This window comes from Culex quinquefasciatus, chromosome 2 (assembly GCF_015732765.1).
Source record: "Culex quinquefasciatus strain JHB chromosome 2, VPISU_Cqui_1.0_pri_paternal, whole genome shotgun sequence".
Classification (NCBI taxonomy): Eukaryota; Metazoa; Arthropoda; class Insecta; order Diptera; family Culicidae; genus Culex; species Culex quinquefasciatus.
In genome coordinates, this window is record NC_051862.1 from 137,283,227 (window position 1) to 137,310,346 (window position 27,120).

Genomic DNA, 27,120 nt, shown 5'->3' on the forward strand with positions numbered 1-27,120 from the left:
GCTGTGATCATTAATTAAGTGTTTTCATTTTTATAACAAAACGCTTTGAAGGAATCACTCGGTTGCACCACACGTATACCAAACGCTTTGCTTGGAGACGGTGTTTTTGGTGAATGGCAGTCTGGATTTCGCCATGTGGAAACGGGAAATGTCTCATCCGCAGCATCCGATTGCTTGCCTTGAGAATAATATACAATACCTTTCAACAAACACTGTGATTTTGGGTCGCATCATCATCTTCTATGATGAATCCTTACCAAACACCCTATCCTACACAGAAAAAATATGTGAATTTACTCGACACGGAAAAAATGAATCACATGTAAACTCAGTTGATGTAAACTTGAGATTCGACTTAAACGGTTGAATCACACGTAAAATCATGTTTTTACGTATAATTTGTTGCAAATTTACATCAAATTGAATTTAAATTTAAATGTTTTATGACGTGCAAAAGTGTTACATCATAAATGATGTAACATTCGGAAATATTTTTTTGTGTGTACTAACAAATTTTCAGGTTTCTGGCGCTTTCCAGTCCCTTATAATCGAGATCTACAAACTGACATGGCGGGCGCCGTTGATGGCCAATGACTGTTACCTATTCGCAACTGTTCTAGTTTTAGCAATCATGGTGTTTTATCTATTCGGCGCATTCATACATGCTGTTGATAAGGGAAACACCACTAGATCGTCGAAGCCTATGATCAGTAGTGCTGAAAGGATATTACGGTTCTGTTCAGCAACGGAGAAGGACAACCATGGGTGGTCTCTCATGCTCATGCTCATAACAGTCTGGATTTCGCCATGTGGATGTGATGATTTTTCTAGCTCAGGTTGCTTAGGAATTGACAATTGAGAATGAAAACAACTCCACCAGAACCCAATCTTCGTCACCATGACAGCCATCCATTGCCGGTCGCTCCCATCTTCAACATGCTGATGTTCCACTTTTTTAAGGGGATAAGGGAAAATCTCCACGTAATCCCCAAATAAGTTTCGCTTGGAGTTGGACGGATTTTGGGAAGGTATAAGGTCTAGGATTTGTTTTAACCAAGCTTTGCGACCATTGGCAACCCCAGGATGTCAATTTCTGTAGCATTTCTTTCTTTTGAGTGTATTATGTGATTATGAAAAATAACATATGCAACAAGTGAGAGTAAAATGAAAGTGAAAAAAAAACATTTTCTCTAGGCCATGGGCGATCCTAGGTTTAATTATCCAAAACGCTCACCCGTTCATTCACAAACTAATCCATATCAGCGATTCGAAATCACCATTATGATAAATTAATGGCACAGAAAACAATGAAACAACAGGTCGTTCACCTCCCCGCGCTCATCGTGAGTGCTGGACGGAAATCCAATCTCGTTTTGCTCACTTTTCTTCTCCAACTCTGCACAAAAGGGAAAATTTTCCCCGTCGTTACGCACCATGAAAACGCAAGAAAATGGCATTTTTCCTACCCACCTCGTGTTGTGAAGGGGGGAGGCTATTGTGCAATCGAACTTTCTCGTCAACGAGACTTCCCTTTCGCGGTGAAACTTGCTCAACTTGTCGAGCTTAAGTTGGCGAAAATGTGTGCCATTTGCGCGATACCTACGCGCGAATAAAGATAAGTTGCCTTTTTTTAGAACGGAAATGCTCAATTCCACGGGAAACGCCCAAGACAATGAAGAGTTGCGAAACGTGTAACTGGCGAGGTCGTTGTCTCAACTTTCTTATCAAGCTTAGGCTCAATTAGTTGTGTGTTGTGAGGCGTAGGCTTAACCCTGAGCTCTCTTTTAAGTTCTCAAAAGATCATCAAAGAGTAAACGATATTATCATTGATCTCCCTGTTATTTGACTTGAAATTAAATTTCTTCTGAATACTTTTAAAATTGATTTATGAGCCTTCATACGAATAACCTTTCGCGCGTGAGAGAAGAGCGATCTAGTCTCTTCTTAGTTTCTCTCTCAGTGAGTACTCTGTGAACCTTTTTTGAAATTTGCGAGAATCATAGGGGAAATATACCTATTTTAAACCTAATAAGCGGTCGTGTTTGAATGATGCTGGATAATCTGGAGTGTTACTTGAAATTTACTTAAACCAAGTACACCAACAAGTAGAGCAACTTTTTGTGAACATTTCAGTTTATTTTCACTTTTATTAAAAATTATGCTATTCCTTTAACAAGCATTTAAAAAAATATTTTCCAAATGCATTCTAATCAGTCAGATGCATTGGGCCACGCCCATTTTCCTATTTTCAGCTTAGTTTTTTTTTTCTTCCAGCGCTCTTTTGGATCTGCTTAGTGCTGCCAAAATTGATGAAATTTTAAGCGAACACTCAAGCAAGTTTCCTGGCATCACTGGCGCACTGCAACAGGCGCTGCTGGTGGTGTTGATGGCCACCCTTTGTTCTTCGCTCCTCGCTCGGTTTTCTTCAGCCTCTGATTGGAATGGGTCGGCAAAAGTCAAACGTCAAAAGACTAGGCGCGTTTGTTTTTGTTTATGGCGCTTGCTTATTATTTACATGTTTCGGGTTTATTTTTCAAGTGAGTGACTAACTAATGTGCAAAAGAACATGTTGCCGGTAGTTGGAAGCAATTTTATATCTTAGGTGCTTTGAAATCGTTAGCGCAAGTGAAAAGTTCTTGAAGGCGTCTTTCGTTAAGCAGTTAACCTCTCATCTTGCGTGTGGATGTGTGTGCCACCAAAATGTTGAAAATTGGTCTCGCAAAATAGAAATTATGATCAAAAGTGCATTCAATTTGATCTTTTTGGCCAGTAAATGACATAAATTTGCGTGCTTACTTGAGGCGGTGCTGTTGCTGGTATGTTTATAGCCTAAATAGTATTTTTGGAGTTGATCGAGCATCAAACTCTTCATATGATGAAGATAGGTGTTTGATTTAAAAGGGTATATTTCCCCTAATACTTGCCATGTAAAAAAATTACAAGTGACTGGGATGCTAAAGGAAACATAAGACAAATAAGCAACACAAATAAAAAAATACTAAAAGTTGTCCCATGAATCAAAAGCAATTTGACGAGAGAAACATAAAAAAATATCACCGCAGATAACGCAAACTTGACCAGTAGAAGGTTAACCCAAGTCGCGGTATTGCGGTTTCCAGCGTCCCACGGAACACATGGTGCTGCCTCCTGGACGCTTTTCAGATCAACTGGATCAAGGCATTCCACTTGCGCGCGCGCGCGCTATTTTGCAAGTTTCTTCGTTCTTGCGCGAGGTGAAAGGATCAACGCATGTTCGGGGTGACACCGCCGTTAACCCACCGTGAAAGATCGAACCAATCGTGTTGCGTTAATTATCGCGGTAAATTTTCGTCCATCGAATATGGTCTCAACTGGGATTGCATCAGCTGTTTTGGGGCTGCCGCCCCACCAGAGGTTTGTCAATGCGGAGGGCGACCTTTTTGGGTACGTGAAACTGCCAGGGGCGATTTGTGTACTTCGACTCTGTTAGAATCTGTACTACACCTAGATTGAAAGTGTCAAATTTTTAGACAAGTTTGTCAGAAGGTCTGCCGACAATTTTGTAGTCTCTACAAGTCAACAGAAAAAATTTCAATTGCCGAGAATCGAACCGAAGTTCTTTCACATTACTTGTCAGAAGTCTCAATTTTGGGTGTACCTGAGTGCGTCGCAGCACTTCAATCCACGTTTGCGAGTGTGTGGGCTGAACGAAGAGGTGTAAATGGATAAAAGTTGCGTGTTTGAGGTCTGAAAACCCGCGGTCACAATTCGCCACGGAGCATTTCGTGGACTTGCTGTCGAACTTTGGGCATAAATCACGTGCAGAGAACCACACCCGCACGCGGTTGCGTGCCAAGATCATAACTGATCACCGATTCTAAGCTACCTCGCCCAGTGGCTACACCTGAGAATTCTGTCATGTTCAACATCTACCCGTAAAGCGTAGCAGTGTTTTACGTTCTGAGAACCTACGATTGACACACCCCGGTTGACCATTTGTTCGCGCGACCCTTCACCGCCCAAGAGTGCGTACTCCGAGCTCCCCACGAAAAAATTGCGTCATTTTGCATACGTGAACGCGCGTGATCTCGCAAAGCTTTCAATTTTGATAAATTATAATCTCGCCGCGCGTACAAGCTCGGCCGACCTTCCACAAGAGAGGGTTCGACGCCGTAGCCTCACCGACTAAAAGGGGAGCTTTTAGTTATCTTATTTCATTTGAATGGCAGCAGCAGCAACGCAGATCGCCATGGACGCGGCATTGCTCGCGCCCCCTTTTTTGTGGAACTGTTTTATGTTGAGTAGTAGTGCCCAAGAGTTGGGCGACATGCGCAATTTTTGACCCCCGAGGGTGAACGCGCTTTGTCGCTATTTTGTGAACTTTTTAAACACGATTCTTGGCGGTGTGCATAGCAACAGCGAGTCCTGCGTTATTTTGAAAAAGTTGAATTTTTGGATGGTTAAAAATTTGATTGGTTGAACATTACCTCTTTTGGAGAAATTTTACCTAATGTGTAAAAAAGTGTAATTCAAGCGAAACTGATTTCACCATAACCTCATGTAAAATTACCCATTTTTTACACCAATTCCCATTCCCGGATGTAATATTACCATTATTTTCTGTGTATATAAACTTAAAGTCTCGTTCAGGTTTCTAATACTGATGGGCCATGTATTTCTGGTTTCATATAAACTAATGCAACATTTATTTTACACCCAGCTTTTACATGCAGCTTGATTACAACTTATTTATTGCTGTGTTTGAAATGAAACCATTTGAAGCTATCAACAAGTCTTATCAGCATATCTTCCCTCGATCAGCTGTTTTCACCAATGGAGACTCAACCAAATCTCACAACCAATAAAAGTTCATTGCACACACAGATAAGTAAAAGTTACTCACGAAAGTCACATTTTCGCTGCCCCATCAAGACAGCACGGCGCGATAGTTATGAGAGTTGTTTGTGGCGCTGCCTTCTGAAACTGGCGAAAGTTGGTCAACGAACCCAACCGACTCAGCTTTGAGGGGGTAAAAGCTCGCTTTGGCGGATTTGGGTGGCGCGAATTGAATACCCGGTACCACACCAACCCAGTTCGCACGTCGAAGCAAAAAAAAACATCAACACGAAAACAAAACTCTCACCTCTTTCCAGCAACTTTTTTTTCTTCGAATTTTTGATCAAAAAAAGGGGAGGTGTCATCTTACGTCACAATTTGACGAATAGAAAGCTCCCAGTCTGTGGAGTCGAGCAGCGCGTTGATTGCGCCACTTAAAAAAATAATATTGACGAGGGTGCGTTGACTTTTGACGAATGTTGTTGCGCTTAAGTAAGACGCCCGCGCGGGCATATTTTGGCGGTTTTTTGCTTCCTGCGGTGATATTTTTGCTCTATGTCCAAAATATAAAAGCAGGGGGAAAGAGCTACCTTTCTCCCCGCAGACTGTGAAATCTGTGCCGGATTCGATGGTTGTTGTAGGGTAATTGTTTACTTTTCGTTTGAATCATTTGGATCGTTGATGAATCAAACGAGAGAAAATAGCGCAAGACGACAAAGGGATGTAATTGTACAATAAACTGAAAATATAAACTGAAAATCAGCAAACCAGTATTCAAATAAATTCAAGCATTATTTGAGAAAATGTTGATTTTTTTTAAATTATAAATTAAATTGTTATGAGATAACACAGAAAAAAAATCATGGTAATACTATATCTGGGAATCTGTGCAGATGTCAAAAAATATGTAATATTGCGTTTAAAAATGTGTAAATTTACATCATATGTAAAAATTCAACTTTTTTTTGTGTGTATGTTTACTTATTTTAATCAAAACTTTTCGTCTACCCTAAAATACGACAATTTTAAAGTCAAATTATTTGATTATCAGATTCTCTTATTTGCTTCACATTCAATTATCTTGCACTAGGGGAACAGCATCTAATTCCAGCGTGCCTCTAATGTTGCCATATCAGCACTTTGACGTTCAATTACAGCTCATAAAACGCGTTTTCAACTAAAATCGAGTGATAAATAGTTCAAAAGGAAGTGAGCAAGCAAATTTCTATGAACAGTTTTACAAATAAGTTGTTTAAATAGTGAAAATCAGCAAATTGGATGGAGTTAGGAGCGAGTGCTTAACCTGCCAAACATACAAGAATTTACCCTACTACACAGCAAAAAAAATGTAATCCATCTGCGTGTAAAATGCTTGGGTGTAAAATAAATTTTGCATTATTTTATGAAATTTTATGTGATATTACACCCTGAAATATGTAGCCCATCAGTATGGAAAACCTACTTGACCGAAATGAGTTTATTCTTTCCATTCTTCTTCGGTCTGATGACCGAGCGGGCTAAGGCGCCAGTTCTTATTGTTGGTTCTGGGTTTGAATCTCGTCGGTTGCAACTTTTTTTTGTGTAATATTAAGTGTCTTTTTTGACGAAGGTGATGTGTTACCATCGGATTTTTTGTTGTGTAAGAATAGTTTTTTGATACAATTTGATGCAAATTACTGTAGTATTCAGGAAATATTTTTTAATCACTGAATTTGATCAAATCTCTCTTAACTTGGCTGCGGATATCTAAACAACTTGAGCGGTTGTCTGCTTTTTGTACGCGCTTTCTGCAGAGCTTTTGCGCGGCCACGCCACATAACTGTTCAACGCCGTTTCCAAGATCGCAGAATGGACTTTTACGCGGATGCTGAGCCCGCGAGCCACTCCGCGCGGACCAGAGTTTGGAGAAATGATGAAAGCAGAAGAGTGGTTACCACTCCGTTATTATACATTACGACCGGGTAGTTGGTCGATGAAAGTAAGTCAAATGAAGAGTGGCACGATGGAAAGAGAGGGTTGTCTCGTAATGGGTCACCTTTTCATCGGCACCAGTAGCTTAGATATCTTGGGTAACTCTTCTAGAATAAGTTGTCCAACCATTGAAAGCTTGAATCTATACACTTTCTTGAAGAGATTTACTTCATCGCATTGATTGATGCTGGTTTCGGTAGCTTCAAAATGATATCTACGACCATTATTGCTCGAAATCACCATGTCCGAGACGATGTCATAATCGATATCTCTTCCTAACGAAACCCACCTCCAAAGTCCGCGTTCGAGGCTAATTTGCATCACTATCTGGTGTTGGTTGACATTTAAGAGGTGTGACCAGCTGTCTCGTCCGGATGTTGCACCGCGCGCGCTAGCTGGCTGGAAGTTCTGACCGTCACCGTCACACGCCGTCAAGGTTTGTGGTCTTGAAAACGGTTTTCAATGTGAAACCCAACGCTCGGCCAATGACGACGCACGACGGCGTGGTGACGAAATGTTTGGCCGCGGCGATGGTCGTTTCGTGTGCTTTCTTGACTCGACATGGCCACGACAGGTCTAGTGGTGTGTTTGAGGAGTTCACCGTTGCGGTTAATGGGTACAACGCAGCTCAACCCCTTTTTTCGAGGTGTTAAAATCATGTCCAGTCGTGATTGGACAATGATGACAGACTTGGATATTCCAGGTATCACGTTGGATCAAAGATTTGAAGGTGTGACAATCAGCTCATTAGAACATTACAATTATCCAGCAAATCCCCGATGTCCAATCAAAGTCAGTGCAACCCGTTCGTGCACGACTTAATTGACCACCCTCGGTCTATGCAGATTAAGTTGTAGCAGCTGGTGACCCCCGCTCAATTCCGCGGTGTTGATTAATGACCCGCGGGCCATACAACTGTCGCGTGGAAGACCCTGTCTACCCACAGGGTTGCATTGCGCTGAGCCCCCACAGAAATCCATGCAAATTACCGTCAACGGAGTGCAACTAATCAGCCGTCTCAATCCGCCAAGGGACTCAAGTCGCTCAGTTCGCTCATGAATCGTGATTAATGATATTCAGTCAGAGTCTGCAGCTTTCGAACCGCCGCCCCGCCAAAAACCATTCAAAAAAGGCCTGGCGCAGGTACGCGATATAAATTGTTACTAAATTGCATTTCATTCACTTGTTATTCAATCGTCACGAGTCGCGTTCGGGTCGGTGCGATTTCTGCACCATGAATCTTTCTTTTGCTCTTTTTTAGGGACCGTTCAACTGCGTGTATTTCTGCAAAACGAAGATTTAAGTGAATGTAGACAGTACCACCTTGTCGGATTGGTAACCCTTGACTGCATATTCGAAAATTGTGTTAACCTAACACATTTCAATTTGAGTTTAATGTCGGCTGAGGGTTCAAATACAGTGTGTGTGCAATATTTGTCTGCAGCCTTTTAAATTTAGTGACTGCTACTAAGAGCGAGGCCGGCGCGAACTCGCGTGACGAAATGGAAGTGGGATCGTTGTCCTCACCTAGTCGCGTACGGTAATAGATTAAGCTGCGGTGGCTTAGCTTTGCGAGGTTCGCCGTACCGAAAACCAACGCGACTAAGGTGACGCAGGCTTGAACGCGCTGCAGAGGGATAAAGTTCACCGTATGGTGATTTAGCAAACATGAAATTACACGAAACGTTTAACTTTGGGACCTTTTAAGGTGTAGATTGCGATAAATGATGTTATTGGTATATTTCAATACATTAGAATTCCATTAACATTTGTGCACCAATTGTACAATTATCACTCTTTTTAATATTACATGGAGAAAAGATCCCTCACCAAACCAGCGCAAGGTATTTTACTACAGTAGTTGTTCGGTAACTGGGCTTTGTTCAACTGGGCGCTCGATAACTGGGCCGTAGCCCAGTTAAAAAGCAGACAAACGTCAAAAAAACAAAACAAACCGAAATGACCGAGGGGTTGGAAGATGAAAAGCAATTAAAAAAACCTTTTTCAAGATTTTAACTAATTTCAAGTTACAATCAGAGAAAAATAAGAAGTAAACATGGTAAACAAATTTGAATAACTTTTGTTTTTATGTTTTATCAGGATTAAAATATGCATCGGTGGTCCCCTCGTAATTTTTCGTTCAACCCAGTTAGCGAGCAGCATTCGGTAACTGGCAGGCCCGTAGCCAGGGGGGGGGCTTCCGGGCTGCAGCCCCCCCCGAAATTTTTTCCGATTTTTTTTAAATTGAACTACCTTAAAAAAATCTTAAATCAATGATGGTGTGTTCTCTTCCCAGAAATAATTTGTAAGATAGAGAATCAAGAATTGATTGATCAAACTAAGTAATTTGCCTGTCCATTGCCGGGCTCAGTTTTTGTAGATTATGGATCCAAAATTTGGATATTTAAAAATTGAGCTGCAGATTTGAACATTGTTCCATTCAGTAACATCTCATTTATCTTGTAGTTTTAGCATTACATTGGTTAGGATGGTCCATATCTGGGCTTACTTGGGGCTATCCCATGAAATCAAAGATTTACGCATCACTAGCCTAAGTTCCAAAATTTGAGCTTTTTCTGACCACTGACCACCAAGTTTGGGCAAAATCGTCAAATTGTACGCAGAAAAGCAACTGTTTCAGTTTTTGACCAATGGAAGGCGCAATATCTATCCAGTTCTTATCAATTTTCAGAACTAATATCTTCTTTAAATTTGGAAAAACTTTCCCGAAGACACCTTATTTTTTGGGTTTTTTGCTAAAAAGTTATTAACCTTCGAAAATAGCAATTTCCGAGCGGACTGCTCTAAGGGGCTACATAGAAATAATTACCGTCATCTGGAGCGAATCGGGACTACAGTCTGAATAGGGACAGCAAAAATCCTTAGATCTTGTTGTCTTATTTTTGATTGTAGAACTTAAGTATGACCCCTGAAGAACCATAAAATAATTTAGAATTTTTGGATTCAATATGGCGGTCAAAATGGAGGTCAAGAAATATTTCTGGTGTTTTTTAAGGTCTAATAAACCAAATTTCCAGTTTTTGCTTTTTGGGTGCTTTTGAAACCGTCAGGGTATTAAAAACACCCAAAAGCAAAAACTTGGTGTATTGGACCATTAAAAAACAGATGCCGAATTTGATGTTAAAAACAAGCAAATAAAACATGCCGATTTCATTTGTTCCTGATTCGGTTATCCGAAGTCCTTCGAACTTCGGATAATCGAAACTTTGATAATCGAGGCTTCGGCTAGTCGAATTTGGATTGTAAAATTAATAGCCCTCCTTTATTTGCATTAAAACCTTTAAACTGTTAATACATGTTTTTCTGTACATTTTTCAAAATTTATCATAATTTCTCAAAAATATTTAGATTTTGTTTTCAAAAACGAAAGCATTTAATATGAAAAACATTTGAGTGAATTTTGACTATTATCAGAAATACAATTCTAATTTTATCGTTTTGGTTTTAAGAACATGGTTAGTTACATATCTAAGACCTTAGAGAAAAATGCTTGAGAAATATCTGTGTGTATTTTTTTTATTACTTTTTCGTAAACCTTTTTTCCGAAACCACTCGTCCAAAATGCTTTCTTTTGGTCACATTTTTTAGTTTCCACCGTGGCCAATCTCCAATTTTTATTTAATATATCAAAAATCGGAAGATCAACTAAGTGAATACTGAGCAGTTCTCTACGGAATCGGTCTTTTTTCTTTAATTTTATTTTTTGTATTTTTTAATCCGGCTGAAACTTTTTTGGTGCCTTCGGTATGCCCAAAGAAGCCATTTTGCATCATTAGTTTGTCCATATAATTTTCCATACAAATTTGGCAGCTGTCCATACAAAATGATATGTGAAAATTCAAAAATCTGTATCTTTTGAAGGAATTTTTGATCGATTTGGTGTCTTCGGCAAAGTTGTAGGTATGGATATGGACTACACTGAAAAAATTGATACACGGTAAAAAAATTTGGTGATTTTTAATTTAACTTTTGTCACTAAAACTTGATTTGCAAAAACACTATTTTAATTTTTTCATTTTTGATATGTTTTAGAGGACATAAAATGCCAACTTTTCAGAAATTTCAGAATGGGCAAAATCTTTGACCGAGTTATGATTTTTGAATCAATACAGATTTAAAAAAATCGAAATATTGGTCGCAAAATTTTCAACTTCATTTTTCGATGTAAAATCGAATTTGCAATCAAAAGTACTTTAGTGAAATTTTGATAAAGTGTACCGTTTTTAAGTTATAGCCATTTTAAGTAACTTTTTGAAAATAGTCGCAGTTTTCATTTTTAAATAGTGCCCATGTTTGCCCACTTTTGGAAAAATATTTTTGGAAAGTTGAAAATTCTCTATATTTTGCTTTTCGGACTTTGTTGATACGACCCTTAGTTGCTGAGATATTGCCATGCAAATGTTAAAAAACAGGAAAATTGATGTTTTCTAAGTCTCACCCAAACAACCCACCATTTTCTAATGTCGATATCTCAGCAACTATAGGTCCGATTTACAATGTTGAAACATGAAACATTCGTGAAATTTTCCGATCTTTTCGAAAAAATACTTTCAAAATTTTAAATCAAGACTAACATTTCAAATGGGCGTAATATTGAATGTTTGGCCTGTTTGAAATGTTAGTCTTGATTTTGAATTTTGAAAATATTTTTTCGAAAAGATCGGAAAATTTCACAAATGTTTCATATATTAACATTGTGAATCGGACCTATAGTTGCTGAGATATCGACATTAGAAAAAGTGGGTTGTTTGGGTGAACTTAGAAAACATCAATTTTCATGTTTTTTAACCTTTGCATGGCAATATCTCAGCAACTAAGGGTCGTATCAACAAAGTCCGAAGAAGCAAAATATAGAGAATTTTCTCAGCTCTTCAAAAATATTTTTTTCAATAGTGGGCAAACATGGGCACTATTTTTAAAAAATGAAAAACTGCGACTATTTTCAAAAAGTTACCTAAAAGGTTATAACTTGAAAATGGTGCACTTTTTCAAAATTCACTAAAGTACTTTTGATTGCAAATTTGATTTTACATCGGAAAATGAAGTTGAAAAATTGCGACCAATATTTCGATTTTTGAAAAATCTGTATTGATTCAAAATCATAACTCGGTCAAAGCCCATTCTGGAAATTTCTGAAAAGTTGGCATTTTATGTCCTCTAAAACATATCAAAAATGAAAAAAATAAAAATAGTGTTTTTTTGCAAATCAAGTTTTAGTGACAAAAAGTTAAATTAAAAATCACCAAATTTTTTTTTCGTGTATCAATTTTTCAGTGTAGTCCATATTCATACCTACAACTTTGCCGAAGACACCAAATCGATCAAAAATTCCTTCAAATACAGATTTTAATTTTCACATCATTTTGTATGGACAGCTGCCAAATTTGTATGGAAAATTATATGGACAAACTAATGATGCAAAATGGCTTCTTTGGGCATACCGAAGGCACCAAAAAAGTTTCAGCCGGATTAAAAAATACAAAAAAAATCGAATGACCGAAATCTCAGAGAATTGCTCTACTTATTATCAACTAATTTTCACTTTGTGCATGAGCTTGCGATTTTTAAAGGAAGAAATAAAATGATAAAAATATTCAAAACGTTAAAAAAATTTAAGCTTGGATTCAAAAACTCTGAAATTAAATTAATTAAACATCACTTTCAAATTATATAATTTCTGATCAATAATTCATTTTTAAACTATTTAATTTCTATTTTTTGGATTTTACAGATTAGAATTTGCATTTTGAAAATTTTAAAATTTCTTTATTATTTTTTTTTATAATTTCTTATTTCTGAATATCAATTGTAAATATTTTCCAAAGTTTATGTTGCCACCTTTTCAAAATGGACCAAAAAACAGAGAGCAAAAATACAATATTTAAAAAAAAAATAGCTTTCGCAATTTTAATGGAAATAACTTATTTCGATTAAGTCTTTTTAGGACCAGCGACCAGGTGGGTCCGGAAAACAAATTTGAAATGTTTTTCCTGCTTTGATAATCATATACGACATGTTTGGGCTCGTTTAAAAATATTTAGAATTTTTGTAACATGTCGCGGAACCGCGGAAAGTTTTTTCTCACGAAAAAAGGATTTCGCCATCAGCTAGATATTTTGAAAACTAATGATGCAAAACAACTGTACTGATTTAAAGTGTGTTTTGAACACTTTTAAAATAATAAAACCATAGCTTGTAGTTTTGATTTGTAACCCTCTCAACTTTGGTCAGAGTTTAGTGACATAAACTTCAGAATAATATTCACAACGGCTAATTGAAGATTTAAAAATTTTACACTTTCAAATTTCTAAATTTTCATAATTTTTGATTTATTTTTTTTGTTATAAGACAAAGAAATGCCAGAAATCAAAAATAAAAATAATAAAAACATAAAAAATTTAAGATAACAATTTAACAGAATAATATAAAAAAATCTGAAATTCCAAAAATTAAAAAATCTAAAACTGAAAAATTAATAAAATAATTGATACTTAAGAAATCCTAAAATAAAAAAATATCATTTTAAAATTAAGTTATTCAAAATCCAATAAATTATGTTTTTCAATCTTAATTTTGGATGCTTTAAATATTTTTATGTTTGAATTCTAGTATTCCTAAATTAATTTATATTTACCAGAAAATTAAGTGATTTTTGTAATGGCTTTTCCCTTATTTCAGCATTTTAAGATTCAGCGTTTTGATAGTCAGCTTCATGAGGCAATTCTTCAATATTATTTAAGCGAATACATTATTTTCAAACGTTATTTTCAGTCGCATCCAAATAAACAAATCAAAATCTCATCAACACATATTGCTCCCGAAGAAATATCAAACGACGCTTTTTGTTTCTGTTCCTTTTCAGCTGCGTACCGCTTAAGAGAAGTCTTTTCGTAAACCATTTCTTGACCGTTCCCTGAGATTTGTTTGTATGGAGTTTTAAGAGTCTCCGTACTACAGGACATTTTTTTAAATTTTTGTTTGAAAGTAAAATATAGTTCTTGTAGCAAAATTCAGACTAAGATTTGATTTACAGGAAAAATGTAATTGATTTAAGCATTCTTACATAAAGTATTCTTTACTTTTAAAACAAAAATTTAAAATAATAATTACACATGATAATTTCAAAAAAATTAGAAATTCCAAAAATGAAAAAAATCAAATACATAAAAAATATAAAATAATTACAACTAAAAAAATCCTTAAATTATAAAAAAAAAAACATTTTTTATCATTTTTAAATAAAGACATTCAAAAAATAATTTTCAATCATTTCAATAAATTATGTTTTAATAATCTTATTTTTTGATGCTTCGAATATTGGTATGTTTGAATTCAAGTGCAGACTAAGATTAGATTTACAGGATAAAACTAATCAATTTATGAATTCTTACATAAAGTTTTCTTTATTTTTAATTTAGCAACGTTTCGTAAATATAAAATTTCTAAACCATAAAATGTGCAGGATTTTGTTCCTAGAGTCAAGATATTGCTTGAACAAACATCGATTTTAATAAATGGTTACAATCCTAAATTATTAAACATGTATATAGATTAAAATTTTATTAAAAAATTATCTTTAGGATTGAGATCTGATTAAATTTTTTTGTCATGTTTTAAAATTTTATTTTTGCTCAAATTCTGGACCAATTTTCAGAAAACAATGAGTAATGAATTTGAAAATGGCGTTTAGTCGGAATATTAAAGTTAAACATGATTCGTTTTAATGTTTGATGCAATCGAGGAAAATTTTAACGGTTACATATGCATGTAAAAATGGTTACATATGCATTATTAACAACTCTTCCAGTGAATATTTTGGCGTTAAAAATTAATTTAATACATTTTATCTAAATTTTTTAACACATTAAAATTAAACACAGGCACTGATTTTTTTTCTTCAAATATATATTTATTATAGGCCTACACAGAAAAAAAAATGTGAATTTACTCGACACGGAAAAAATGAATCACATGTAAACTCAGTTGATGGAGTTGCCATGGAGACACTTCAGAAGCTGAAATTTCAACGATTATATTTTTTTGTATTTCATTAAAATTATTTATTTTTGAGAGCACCAGAAGCTTCGCAAAATATGAAATGGCTTCAATAGCTTAGAACAATTAAAATAAAACATTGTTTAAGTTTGTTTATAAAATTTTAAGAAAAACAAATATTCCAGTTATGAGTTTTATGTTCTGCTAGAAAAAATGAAAAATGTTAGATAAACCACAGCTGAAAATGTAAATCCAGACGGTTTAAAATTTCTCTCAGTATAAAATACAGAAAACATAATACTTATGGTTTAAAAAAAATTTATGCTTTCAAAAATTTGATTCAAGTTAAGTATATTTTAAATTTAGCGACGTTTATCACGAAATTGGATTACAATTAAACAATTCAAGAAAATGTTAAAAAAAACACGTTCTCTACTCCTTTAATACAAACTAGCTGTTAAAATAAAGAAAAAAAATGACGAACGAGTTTCTTCAATAAATACATTGATAACTTAATATGAAAATCTTCGAAAACTTTTTTGCATACATTACATTAAAATTTTACAATTCATCTCAATAATTATACCACAAACCAAGTGATGGTATAAATGATTTGCTGATTTTTATACTCCTTGAATTTTTGCACCCAAGCCCCCCCCGAACAAAAATCCTGGCTACGGCCCTGGTAACTGGGTTACGTTCTCAGCCCAATTACCGAACAAGTACTGTAGTTGGTTTCAGCTGATTTTGGCAATAATTTTGTCATTTAGTATTCTTATGTTTTTTTTTTGCTTTGTTGCAGTATGAACCATGCCAAATTACAATAAAGCTTCAAATGACAGATATTTTTTTTTGAAACTGGATGAAGTCTTATATTTTCGCAAAACACTGATTAAAATAAGCCCGTGTGGATCAATCGGACCGCGCACTGGACTAACAATCCAGAGGTTGCTGGTTCGAATCCCGCGGCGGGCGCTCTAAAAATTCATTGTGTAAATATGGGTATTCGGCGCCGTCGCTCCGTGCCATACTCTCGTACGCTTAGGAGCCCAGGGCGGCGAAGTCCTTGTAGATAAAAAGGAAGACACTAGTGGTTGGTACTAGCAATGGTGGCCGACAGCTATAAATTCAACTTCGTTTTTTTTTCAGTAAAGTTTTACTGAATTTTCATCTACTGAAATTTCAGTAAACGATTCAGTAATTTAGATTTTACTGAATTCTCAGTTAACTGATATTTGTCACTTTGACAGATGATTTACTGAAATTTCAGTAAAATAATTGTCAAAATAAACAACTGAAATTTCAGCAAAAAAAACGTAAAATGTTTTGCTAGTTTGTCACCTTTTCTGCTCTAGAATGGAACCATTATCATTTAAATTGTAAAAAATACGTAGAGCCTTGTCTGGGACACTACAAAAATTACTGCATACTTCTTTTTACTTAAAATATAGGAAATGCTAGTAAACACAGGCAAGGTTGATCCCTAAAAAATACATTTTCAAAAACATTGGTAAAATCACATAAAACAAGGCAAACTTTGAACTCTAATTTTTTTGTAAAATTTCAAACGTTCTTTTTTTTCAATGCTTTTTAAAGAGCAAAAAATGGTTGGAAAACTGGTTTTTGGCGATTTTTTATATAGAAGCCCGTCTAGAGGCGGGGATGGGTTGTAGAGGGTTAAGAAAAATAAACTTTTAATTATGGAAGAAAATGAACAATTGACATTTTAAAGCACACGGAGTAATTTTCTATTCTTTCAATTAATAATTGAAAATAAGCTTTTTGCAATATTCTTTTGAGAGCACGAGGTTATCAACACAAAAATAAAAAAATAGATAAATGTAATTTTTGCAATTCCGTCGTGAAACTACTTACTTTTCCTGTTATTCTTGAACGACGAAATAGCCTACTTTTCTGTACCAAAAATAACAGAATCGAATAGCATCACTTTTCAAAATAAATGCTGAAAAGTTCTTCTTTTCAGCACTCAAATGGGTGCTGAAAAGTTGAACTTTTCAGCACATGTTTCGAAAAGTAACACTTTTCAATTTTTTTTTTGATTTAAACGATTTATTGACAAAATACATGAAAATTTGACATAAAATTTCACTCAGTGTGTGCTTTTTGGAATTGCAAAAAATGTTGTATGGAACGCGTTGCAAAACTTGATTTTTTCAGCACTCTTCGTATTTATCCAACTCGGTGAACCTCGTTGGATAAATGTACGACTCGTGCTGAAAAAATCCTCTTTTTGCAACTTGTTGCATAAACTACTATTTCAAAATAAATGCTGAAAAGTTCTACTTTTCAGCACTGAAAAGGGTGCTAAAAAGTTTAACTTTTCAGAACTTTTTTCGAAAAGTAAAACTTTTCAATTTTTTTTTATTCAAACGATTTATTGAAAATTTGACTAAAATTTCACTCAATGGGTGTTTTCGGAATTGCAAAAAAATGTTGCATGGAACTCGTTGCAAAACTTGATTTTTTCAGCACTCGTCGTATTTATCCAACTCGGTGAACCTCGTTGGATAAATGTACGACTCGTGCTGAAAAAATCCTCTTTTTGCAACTCGTTGCATAAACTACTATTGTAATGTACACAAGAAAGAAAACTATATTTTTTTACTCAATCATAAATTGCACCGTACTACGTACAACCGTAAACTAATTGTATTCTTGTATTTTTCTTTTCCCTCTCCCAGAACCCACCTCAAGCTGGAATCGCTCGAGGACGCCGTCGTGCTGGACGACCCGGCCGAGGACCTGCTGCAGGACAAGCGGGGCTGCCCCGCATACGTGTCGCCGGAAATACTGAAAGCGAACACCACCTACTCCGGGAAGGCCGCCGACATGTGGTCCCTCGGGGTGATCCTGTACACGATGCTGGTCGGAAGGTAGGTGTCTAGTAATTAATGGATCTTTGCGGGGCTGGGCACTTTTTCGACGAGACATTGACGAAGGTTTTTGTAATTGATCGATCCTTTTGGAGAAGGATAAGGAAACCTGCAAAAAAGTGAACAACCACACACAATGGCACTCGCGGAAGTGGGTCGTAAAATGTTTGAACCTTCCTTTTCGGAAGGTGCAGCTCGCCGATATCCTGCTTTCCAGTCTATAATTATCGATTGCACAGTTTGTCAGTACAAACTTCGAACAAGTCTAGACCTGACAAATCACGACGACGACGACGGCGCGAGTCCAAATTAACATTTTATTGCTCACGTTTGCGCCGCCGCGAGACTTTCAAACCAGTGAAGATCATCATCAGCTGGCTCCAGCTGCGGGGATGCGGTCATCGTATAGTCAGGTTCGAACACGACTGCACAAGCTCGCGGGCTCGGTTGAAGAAAGTACCGTACGGTTTGGATGAAGTCAGTTTCAGGTCAACCAACCAAGCTCGGAAGAGTGTTAGTCATCTTTCACTTTTGGGCGAGTTGGAGTGAACCTGGAAGCCGCCAGGTTCGTTCATGATCGTGCGCCAAACGAACATGCTGGAGATTGTAGGGTCATGATTCATCGACGGTTCTGTGGAAGTTATGCTGGTTTGCACGCATCGGTGGAGGGCTTAGAACGCGGTCGTTGAAGAAGGAATGCCATTAAGGAATTCCTGAAGTGCATTCTGGGTGCATGTTTACGAGCGCTTTGGTAGTGATTCATCAAGGAATCTTGGAATTTGTGGTTTGATTTTGGCAAGAACAGGAAATTCCAAGGGTGTGATTAATAATCTGATTATATTTGTGATATCAGAGAAATGATTACCTTTTAAATCCTTTTAAAAATTATAACTGAAAAATATCTATATTGAAAAACGTTATTCTTCTAATCTGGAGTGATCACAAGTTATTGTATTAGGCCGTTTATGTCATTACACACTGATGAAAATCATCACATCAAATTTATGCAATTATAAAATTTGAATTATCTCTGCGGCAAACACAAAAAACAGAACATACGAGCTTCTTAACCATAAAATACATGCCACAAAGACTAAACTTTCAAACATAACCGCACATTTTAGTCACAGTTTATTGGCCAGCACACCTTGCGAGTTCTTCCCAACGCCCAGTAGCAGGAACCGTTTATCATCAACATAAAACTGCGGCAAGGGAGGGATCGAACGATCGGAATCAGACACTAATCGGAGAACCATTAATTATGTCAGTCGGTCGCCGACTGGACTACAACAGCCACAGGCAGCTGAAACTGAAAGGTAGCTCCGTATCAGAAATCGATTTGAAACAAGAATCGTTTACCCAAGTTGGAGGCGTGCCTCCGCTCCACAGCCTGCTGTTCAGCAGTTGTCGTTTTGTTTGGTGCAAGATAATCCGGCGATTTTGTCATTCTTGACATGCCTACCCCGATCATGCTAAATTAGCAAACCAAATTAGACTGTTTATTATTACTTGTGAGGATCTTTGCAGAGAAAGCAATAAAAGGATTAACCCAAGGCTCGCTCAGCCAGGATTAACTTTATAACCTTTTTGTGAGAACTTTCTCGAGATTGCAACAAAGTTTACCTGCAAAAAAAACCGTTACAGCTTAAAAATCGAAACTTCGAGAACATTGCAATAAAACCGGATGCAACAGATGACAGGACCATCTTCCCTTCAAAGAAGAGCTCCTCACTAATTGTGCAACCAACAACAGGAAACACACAGTTTCCGTTACACCACCGAGAGGAAAATCCAAAAGGACAAAGTTGAGCACAAAGTACGACGATCAGAAGGAGATCAATTTTCCTTCTGCGTCCTTCAAAATGAACGCGAGGATTTTCTCCAAGCACCACACGCAAAAGGAGCACAAACCATCGGAATTAAATGTTTGCACATGTTGTTCCTCTTGTGTTTCCTTAAAAAAACAGAGCAGGAGGAGAGCAGATTGCGCCACACGAACAAGGAGCCAGGATGATCGTGCAAGCAAGAGTTGAACGAAAGGATAATACGAGACGAGACGAAAACATATGCAGGTTTTTTTTCTCTCCTTGTTTTACGTTTTTGGTTCCTTTGGAGAAAGACGGGGCCCAATCATGTGTTGTGTTTTTAAAGTTTCCACCTGCCGTCTGTCGTATTTTGGTTTCGGGAGAGTTGTAGCTTTACGTATCTCTTTGCTTTTGCTTCAAGGTTTAATGTGAGTTTTAGCGGTTAAAGTTTTGCATCTCGTTGCGAGACTCAAATGTTAGTATTTATTCTAGTCAAAAGGCAAGGCAATTTTCATTTATGATTTATTGACACGATTTAATTATTTTCCCTCAAAACCTATTTCCAATTGTAGTTTCAGAAAGTAATGTAAAATACTTTATTGCTTTATTTTGTCGGTTTTTATGGTACCAACCTAGTTTTCCGCGCACTTGGTGGTTAAAGAATTAATCGAAAAATCAACAAAAAATAAACTTGAAAAAGAATCCAAGTGAAATGCATAAAATTTATAAAACGAATAAAATCGACATCAACATTTTGAGAGGCTTCGTGTAAATTTTGACACTTTCTGGATTATTATATATTTTAAAAGTACTCCTTATATCGATGCCTTTATGCTCTCTTGTTCTAAGCTTGATGGGTTTCCTATCTATTTAGCATAAGAAAGCACAGAGGCATCGATATGATACCTTATAACCAAAATAAGCAAAAATTACTTCAATAATTTTGAAGTATTGACGTCGAGCTATCAAACGTTTCGAAGGGTAAGTTTCTCCTCCTAATGAACACAGGAAATAATGACTTTCATACTGACTGAGCTGAGGACTGAGTAGTAAAACTTAAATGATAAATATCTTTTTTGAAGATTGACTTGTCACATCGTCGTGATTATAATGTTTTTAACCTAACGGAAACCTTAAATTTAGCTATTTAAGGCAAATAATGACGACATTTTTATAACTAAAAGCAAACCCTACATTAGAACCTGATAATTCCTAAACAATTACAAAATAAAATCTATTTAATTTCTTTTTCTGCAATTTAAATTTTTGAGTTTTAAAAAATCTGAAATAAGTGGTTTCATCGCGTGGTAAATCTTTCTTTCTTAATTTAAATTAAAAAATCAAACCATCCACATTAACGACCCCGGGTCTTTTGTGGTCTCTATTGCAAGTTTCTGCTCGAACCTAGGAATCCGAAGGCTTGAATGGCGAGAGCACCCAAACCTCTTTTACTCCAGCGATTCCACCGGAGCAGGCTTGGTTTGGTGTGTTGTTTGTACTTATGGCATGGAGACGACTCCTACACCTGGAATGACTTAACGGCCTAACAACCAAGGCCGGGACCGACATTTTACTTCCTCATCCGATGGAAGGTTAACCTAAATCTCAATTGTTGTTACAAAAGTTTTAAATCCCTAATGCTGTTATTGTTTTTAAATTACATTTTGTGTATTGTGTAAATTTAGTGTATCTGAAAGGAAAACTGCAAAATTTATGAGATTAGGTCGAAGGGCTGAGTGTGACGAAAATTGGTATATTTCCCTTATAACAAACGTTATGATATACCACAAAACACATAGCTCTCATTGCTGCATATAAAGATAACAGTTTTCTATTAGGTCGATTTTAATATGAAATCTCAAATTGACATAAATATCTCTGTCATAAATAACAGCAGCAGTAAAATTGCACTATGATGTCCTGTGAACAGGTATTATAAATATTCGAATATTAACATTTTCCTTAAAATCAGAAGACAGTTATGCAATCAATTGACAATAGATAAATGCATTTCCCAACAAAACAATATCAAGTTTTTGTTGATTTATCTTTCTGAAACAAAATAAAATCCTCAAATAAATGAAAAGCCAGAATTATTATTTAGTTTTCGCGCCTAAATCCCAGTCCTGGTATTAAACAGGAATGATGAAGCAAAACACGACCAAACTCACTATCACGCAATATTAATTATACTCTCGCGATATCAAAGCTGAAGCAAGAAAGGAAGGAAGGATCCTCCCAGGGGCTTAAAAGAAGCCACACTTGAGATGATGATGATGATGACCACTGCAGGGTCCCTTGCAAAGTGGTCAGTTGGCCCGAGAGCCACGCTTATGCAAAGAGTTCACCCCATAGAATGGAAACCTTGACCACATAAGAACCCAGAGCCAGCAGTTTTATTTTTGTTTTTTTTTTTTTTTTTTGCTTTTGTTGATTCTTTTTGGTTTCTCTTAGACAGCAGGTGCACGCGCGCTCATAATAATGCCCTTTTTTTTGGGGGGGCTTTGCCGTGTGTCCTGCTGCCTCGCGAGTATAATCATGCTAAATTGCTTGCAGATCGATTGCCTGCGGATCCTCTCTCCCCGTGGGGAAGGGTTGGAGGAACACCGCGCGGCAAGGTTTATACGCGAAACGATCACCCCGATTGGTGGTGGCCAGTTTTGGAGATGCAGCTGCTTAGAGTTTTTTTTTTACCTTTTGTTTTGTATTTTGGAGCCTTTTTTTTGTTGGCGTACAACTCTTTTCGGGGCAGATGAACCGGCTGCGGTTGTAAAGTTTTTTTTCGAAGCCGCCAATCGTAAATTTTAGTGTAACGGTCGTTTTTCAAAATTTGAAACTCAAGTCAACCTTCCCAAAAAGGAAGCATCACCTTCCCACGCCCAAAGCGGTCAATCCATACATCATTCAAGTATGAAAATTTCACCCCGAAAAAAGGACGCCCATATCGGATGAAGTCGTTCAAAGTTGTTTCCCCTCTGTCGATTAATTTAAGCTATTTAGGTGAAGGTGCGGTATTTCATGCCGGTATAAAAGTATCAACCTTGCTGCTGGTTCACATGCTGGTGGTGGTGCAGTTATTCGATCTAAAAGGAAAGTATATTTCTCACCCTCACCATCGGTGTAATTTTATGCGTGGAAATGAGGGTGGTAAAATAGGTCAGTAGGATATGGTTGTACTCATGTCGAGGGATAATGAGCGGATAGCCGGACGTTTAGGGGTGGTTTATCTGTATACGATAAACAGTCGAACTCATCTTAATTATTCCATACATTGGCGGTGATGAAGTTATCATTTTTAAGGAGTTTATAGTCCTTTTCTTCTGGACAGTTCTGGACAGCGCCAAATAAAAACAGATAACCACTTGAGAATCCTTGACTCGATTATCAATTCGGTTATCCGAAGTTCGATTAGCATCATTTTTGAGTTCAGCGACTTCAAACTAGCATGAATTTGATAATTTGATTACCTGTCTCATTACCAATCAAAAATTCTTGAAAAATTCTCATGGTCCCTCGTCGCCATTATGGCCGTCATCTTGGATTACAATTTCCCAGATCATTTATTATTTGTGCTAAACGACCCAAAATAATTAAAAGATTGAAAATTATATAAATAAAATTGATCTGGACCAAAATATTATCGAGAAATTAAAAATGAGAGTGTGTGATTGCAACATGGAGTTAAACTTTTCGAAGTGCCATGGAAAACTTCACAGCAACTTCACAGAAAGTTTAACTCCATGTTGCAGATTTGACAGCTCGATATTTATTTTTTATATTTTCAAATATGATCATTTTGCCGAATCTTGCTGGTCATCAGTGTTGTACAAAAGTGATAGAAAATACTAGCATTTGATGATTCTTGCACCAACATGTCAGAGGGTGTAGCGACCGTCACTATAGCTTGTAAGTTCTGTTCTTTTATCTCGTGATTGCCAGCAAGAGCATTCTCTTTTTATCACTCCTTCTCTTTTCCTCGTTTTTACATACTCGCCGAAGATTGTTTTGTTTTCTCTCAGAAATCGTAAATGGATGTTGCGCGAGAGGGATTCGGAACCGACCGCGCATTACGTCCCGTTGAACTGCTTTTTCAAATGTTGTTTTGTGTCGGCTTATGTGGCTAGAGAGAATAATGTAAATGTCACGCGGGTTAGTGTAAACACGACATATCCTTTTACTAAGAATTTCGCGACGGAAAGAAGAGCAGTGTAAATTGGGAGATGATATTTCGAGCACGATAATTGTAGTCCCTGAGAACTAAGATTTTGATATTTTTATAACATTGCTGGATTTTTTTTTTTTTTTTTGCTACACAAAACGAAAAAGACTAGAATAAGAACAGTCTCGATTCTTAAAATTCCACGACTAGCTGATTGTAACAAAATGCAATTGGAGAAGATTTCAGTTGGATCGCAGCAGGCTCGCGATTAGACCCTATCATTCAAATTTTGTCAGGAAAAACGAGATCAAAGCATACTCAGTACTTCTAGTAACCACTATTTACCTTTTTGGCAGCGGTGTGGTTTTGCCCTGTTTTGCCGTGGGTAAATGAATTGTCACACCCCCACTACTGTCAAAAAAGGTAAATATTATGATCGAATTACGAGACGAGTAGGCCGTTCTTCAGGCAATCGTTATTCGCTATTCATGCCAGCCAATTTCGTGAGTTTTTTTTTGAAAAGGTCCAATAAAGCAAATTTCTAGATTATGCTTTTTTGGTGTTTTTGAATCCGCCTTGAGTCAGGGGTTGTAAACAAACACCCAAAAAGCAAAAACTGAACATTTGGTTTATTGGATCTTTAAAAAAAACTCCAGATTTTAAACCTTCCTTGAACATTTTGACCAGGCCTACTGCAGAAGGTTAACCGCAAAGATAATTCTTTGAAATGGATTGAGTTTGAGCACAACGATTCAAACAGTGATGCGTGGCAATGCATTTCTGTATCTACAGGGAAGAAGAATAGTTGAGAGCTACCATGGTAAGAACTCAACCAAAATGTTAAAAATCTTGAGCTCACAGTTTGCATAATTCGGTAGGCAAATTACCGCAAATCATTCTCCAAGTCAGCAGCTGTCCAGCTGTCACAAAACCCGTCAAAGCTCGCATCGCCAGCCAAATGCCCCGTGGCCACAGAAATTATCTCCGTCCTCCTGTGAAACCTTGCAACACGCAATACTAATATTTCTCCTTCTTCCTCTTCCAGATACCCCTTCAACGACTCGGAGCACGCGTCCCTGTTCGCCAAGATTAGCCGCGGCCAGTTCACCGTGCCGGACTGCCTCTCCTCGAAGGCACGCTGCATGATCCGGGCGCTGTTGCGGCGCGAACCCGAGGAGCGGATAGCCTCGGAGGACGTTCTGTTCCATCCGTGGCTGCAGCACGACGACACCCGCGAGCAGCCCCAGTACGTGAGCCGGTCCAGTGGGACCGGGTCCGGGTCCGGATCGGGGTCCGCCAACGCCGACGATCAGTGCGTCCCGGAGTGGTTCGATCCGACGGCCGACAGTGACGGCGACCTGCGGAAGCGGGAGCTGCGTTACGAGGATGGCGAGCTGGTTTAAGGGATGCTGGGGGAGGATCTTTCTTTTTTTTCTGGGAAAAAGGTCGTTTCGATTCGATTTATTCGTAAATCAGCCAGGCAAATCGAGCGACATGTCGCGTTTTGTTGCACTTGTTGTCGGAAGGAGCGGAATCGTTTTCGAATTACGTTTTCCCATTAATTGCACACACACAGACACCGTTTTTTCCGGGCTTTTTTTGTAGGCGTCGCCGTGAAGTAGTCTGTAAGATCGGTCCACTAGGAGTAATGAAATTTTTATTTATTATTTTTTTAGCAATCGAGCAGGAAAAGCAAGAAATCCTCGCGCAGGTTGTTCTTCACTCGTTTCACTTGTTTCGTTCTGAATCAAAACGGCACTCCACTGCGAAGAATTGTGTGCTGCGCGCGTGATCTCAGCTGGTTTCGATTGATTCTTATTTTTTCCCCGATTTTTTTACCATCGTGTCTTAAAAACAATTCGCGAAGCATTCGTGTATTTTTTTTTGCTTTGATTTCTTTAACCCCTTGCTTTGAAAATACAAACGTTTTTGTTATTTTCGCTGTGATAACCGTTTTCACACAAGATCGAAATAGAGCCAGCTCCGAATACATTAAAAACCTTTCTTTGTGCAATCCTCTAAAAAGCGCATTATTACACTTTCTTTTGCCTGCCCCCCACGCCTTTGCAAATTTCACTAAATTATTAACTTATTTAAGCGCAAGCAACAACCAACTTGTTATGAGAATAACAGAACAGACTGAAACTACCATGTTTTTTAAGTTTAATATAAGGTACTTTGTTAAGAAGTTAGAGAGAAAATAATCGAGAAAAAAACGCGCTGTACTTTTCAGTTTTAAACGTTCAAATCCATGCAAAAATAAAAAAAAATGAAAAGGAAATCGAGGAAGACAAAGCGATTTGTGATACGTTCTGAATTAATTTGTTATTCTCTTCTGTCTAAACTTTTAACCTCACCCTCTTTCGAACTCTATATTGAATAAAGCTGCGTTAATCAATTGAAAACAAAAACTTTCGTGTAAATACCGCCAAAATTATAACAGAAAAAAGAAGGACATGTGTGCGATCTCCGCTCGGTTTTGGCGCTTGGCGCGCCGCACCCGAGCTTGCTTCTTTTGAATTGAGTTGTGATTTTTATAAAGAGAATTATTTTTTAAAAAGTTTCTATTTTCCAGATTATTTCTATTTGCGAGTATAAAAAAACAAATTAAGTAAACAAGAGAGAAGGAACCAATATATAGAGACACAAAAAATCTTCCGTTTGAAATCCTGAATTCTTCCTATTAATCGTTAGGTAAAAAAAAACAAACACACGCCACCCCCAACCGTGTGGAGTAGGTAGATTTTAACAGAAAAATTAAATAGATAGAGTAACTTTTTATTTCGATTGCCGCGTAAGACATGTGAGAAGTTTGGAAGATAAATGGAATGAACGCGAAACAGCAGCGGGTGAGTGTAATGCGTGAAAGCGATTCAATAGATAGTTAGTGAACGGATAAAAAAACAACACACACAAATTAATTTAATGCAATAGATAATTGTGAATGTGAGAATGTAAGAGCGGAGTCAATAAACCTAAATCGTTAACCGAACATTGTTAGTGTATTCATTTGGTATCCGAAAGAAAACTGTCCAATTCCAATTAAATATATCATATCTCCTAAGTTTTCTAAAATTCTTTAAATTTTAACTTTCAAAATTTGAAATTTTTAAAATTCAAATTTTATGAATTAATTTTTATTTAAATATTAGGGTGTCTCAATACCAAAATCATTTATTTCAATTCGTGATATTTTGATAACTCCTATTTTTAAACAGACTATTTTTTTTTAAATTTTGACCTTGTAAAATCTTTGAAAATTTCCAAAAGTGAATAGTTTAAAGATTTTATTTTACAATTTGAAAATTTGTTGTTTTTTTTCAGAACTTTTAAAACCTTAATTTTTTTTAAATACAATTTTTAAAACTTTTGAAATAAATGAATTTGTATTTTTTTTTAATTTTGTAAATTTTAGAATATTGTAAAATTTTCTGATTTTAAAAAATAGTTTTTTTAATTT

The 27,120-nt window shown here is 36.8% G+C and overlaps 1 protein-coding gene across 2 annotated transcripts in view; it reads left to right on the forward strand.

Moving 5' to 3' along the window:
* The window catches only part of LOC6037882 (tribbles homolog 2), a 74,643-nt gene extending 47,991 nt beyond the window's left edge, over positions 1-26,652 (forward strand). For both annotated transcript variants that reach the window (XM_038253062.1, XM_038253063.1), the window contains exons 5-6: positions 17,505-17,696; positions 24,706-26,652. In XM_038253062.1, the coding sequence (XP_038108990.1) occupies positions 17,505-17,696; positions 24,706-25,063 (550 nt within the window). In that variant the 3' untranslated portion in view covers positions 25,064-26,652. The remainder of the gene's footprint in view (positions 1-17,504; positions 17,697-24,705) is intronic.
* The last annotated feature ends 468 nt before the right edge of the window (positions 26,653-27,120 follow it).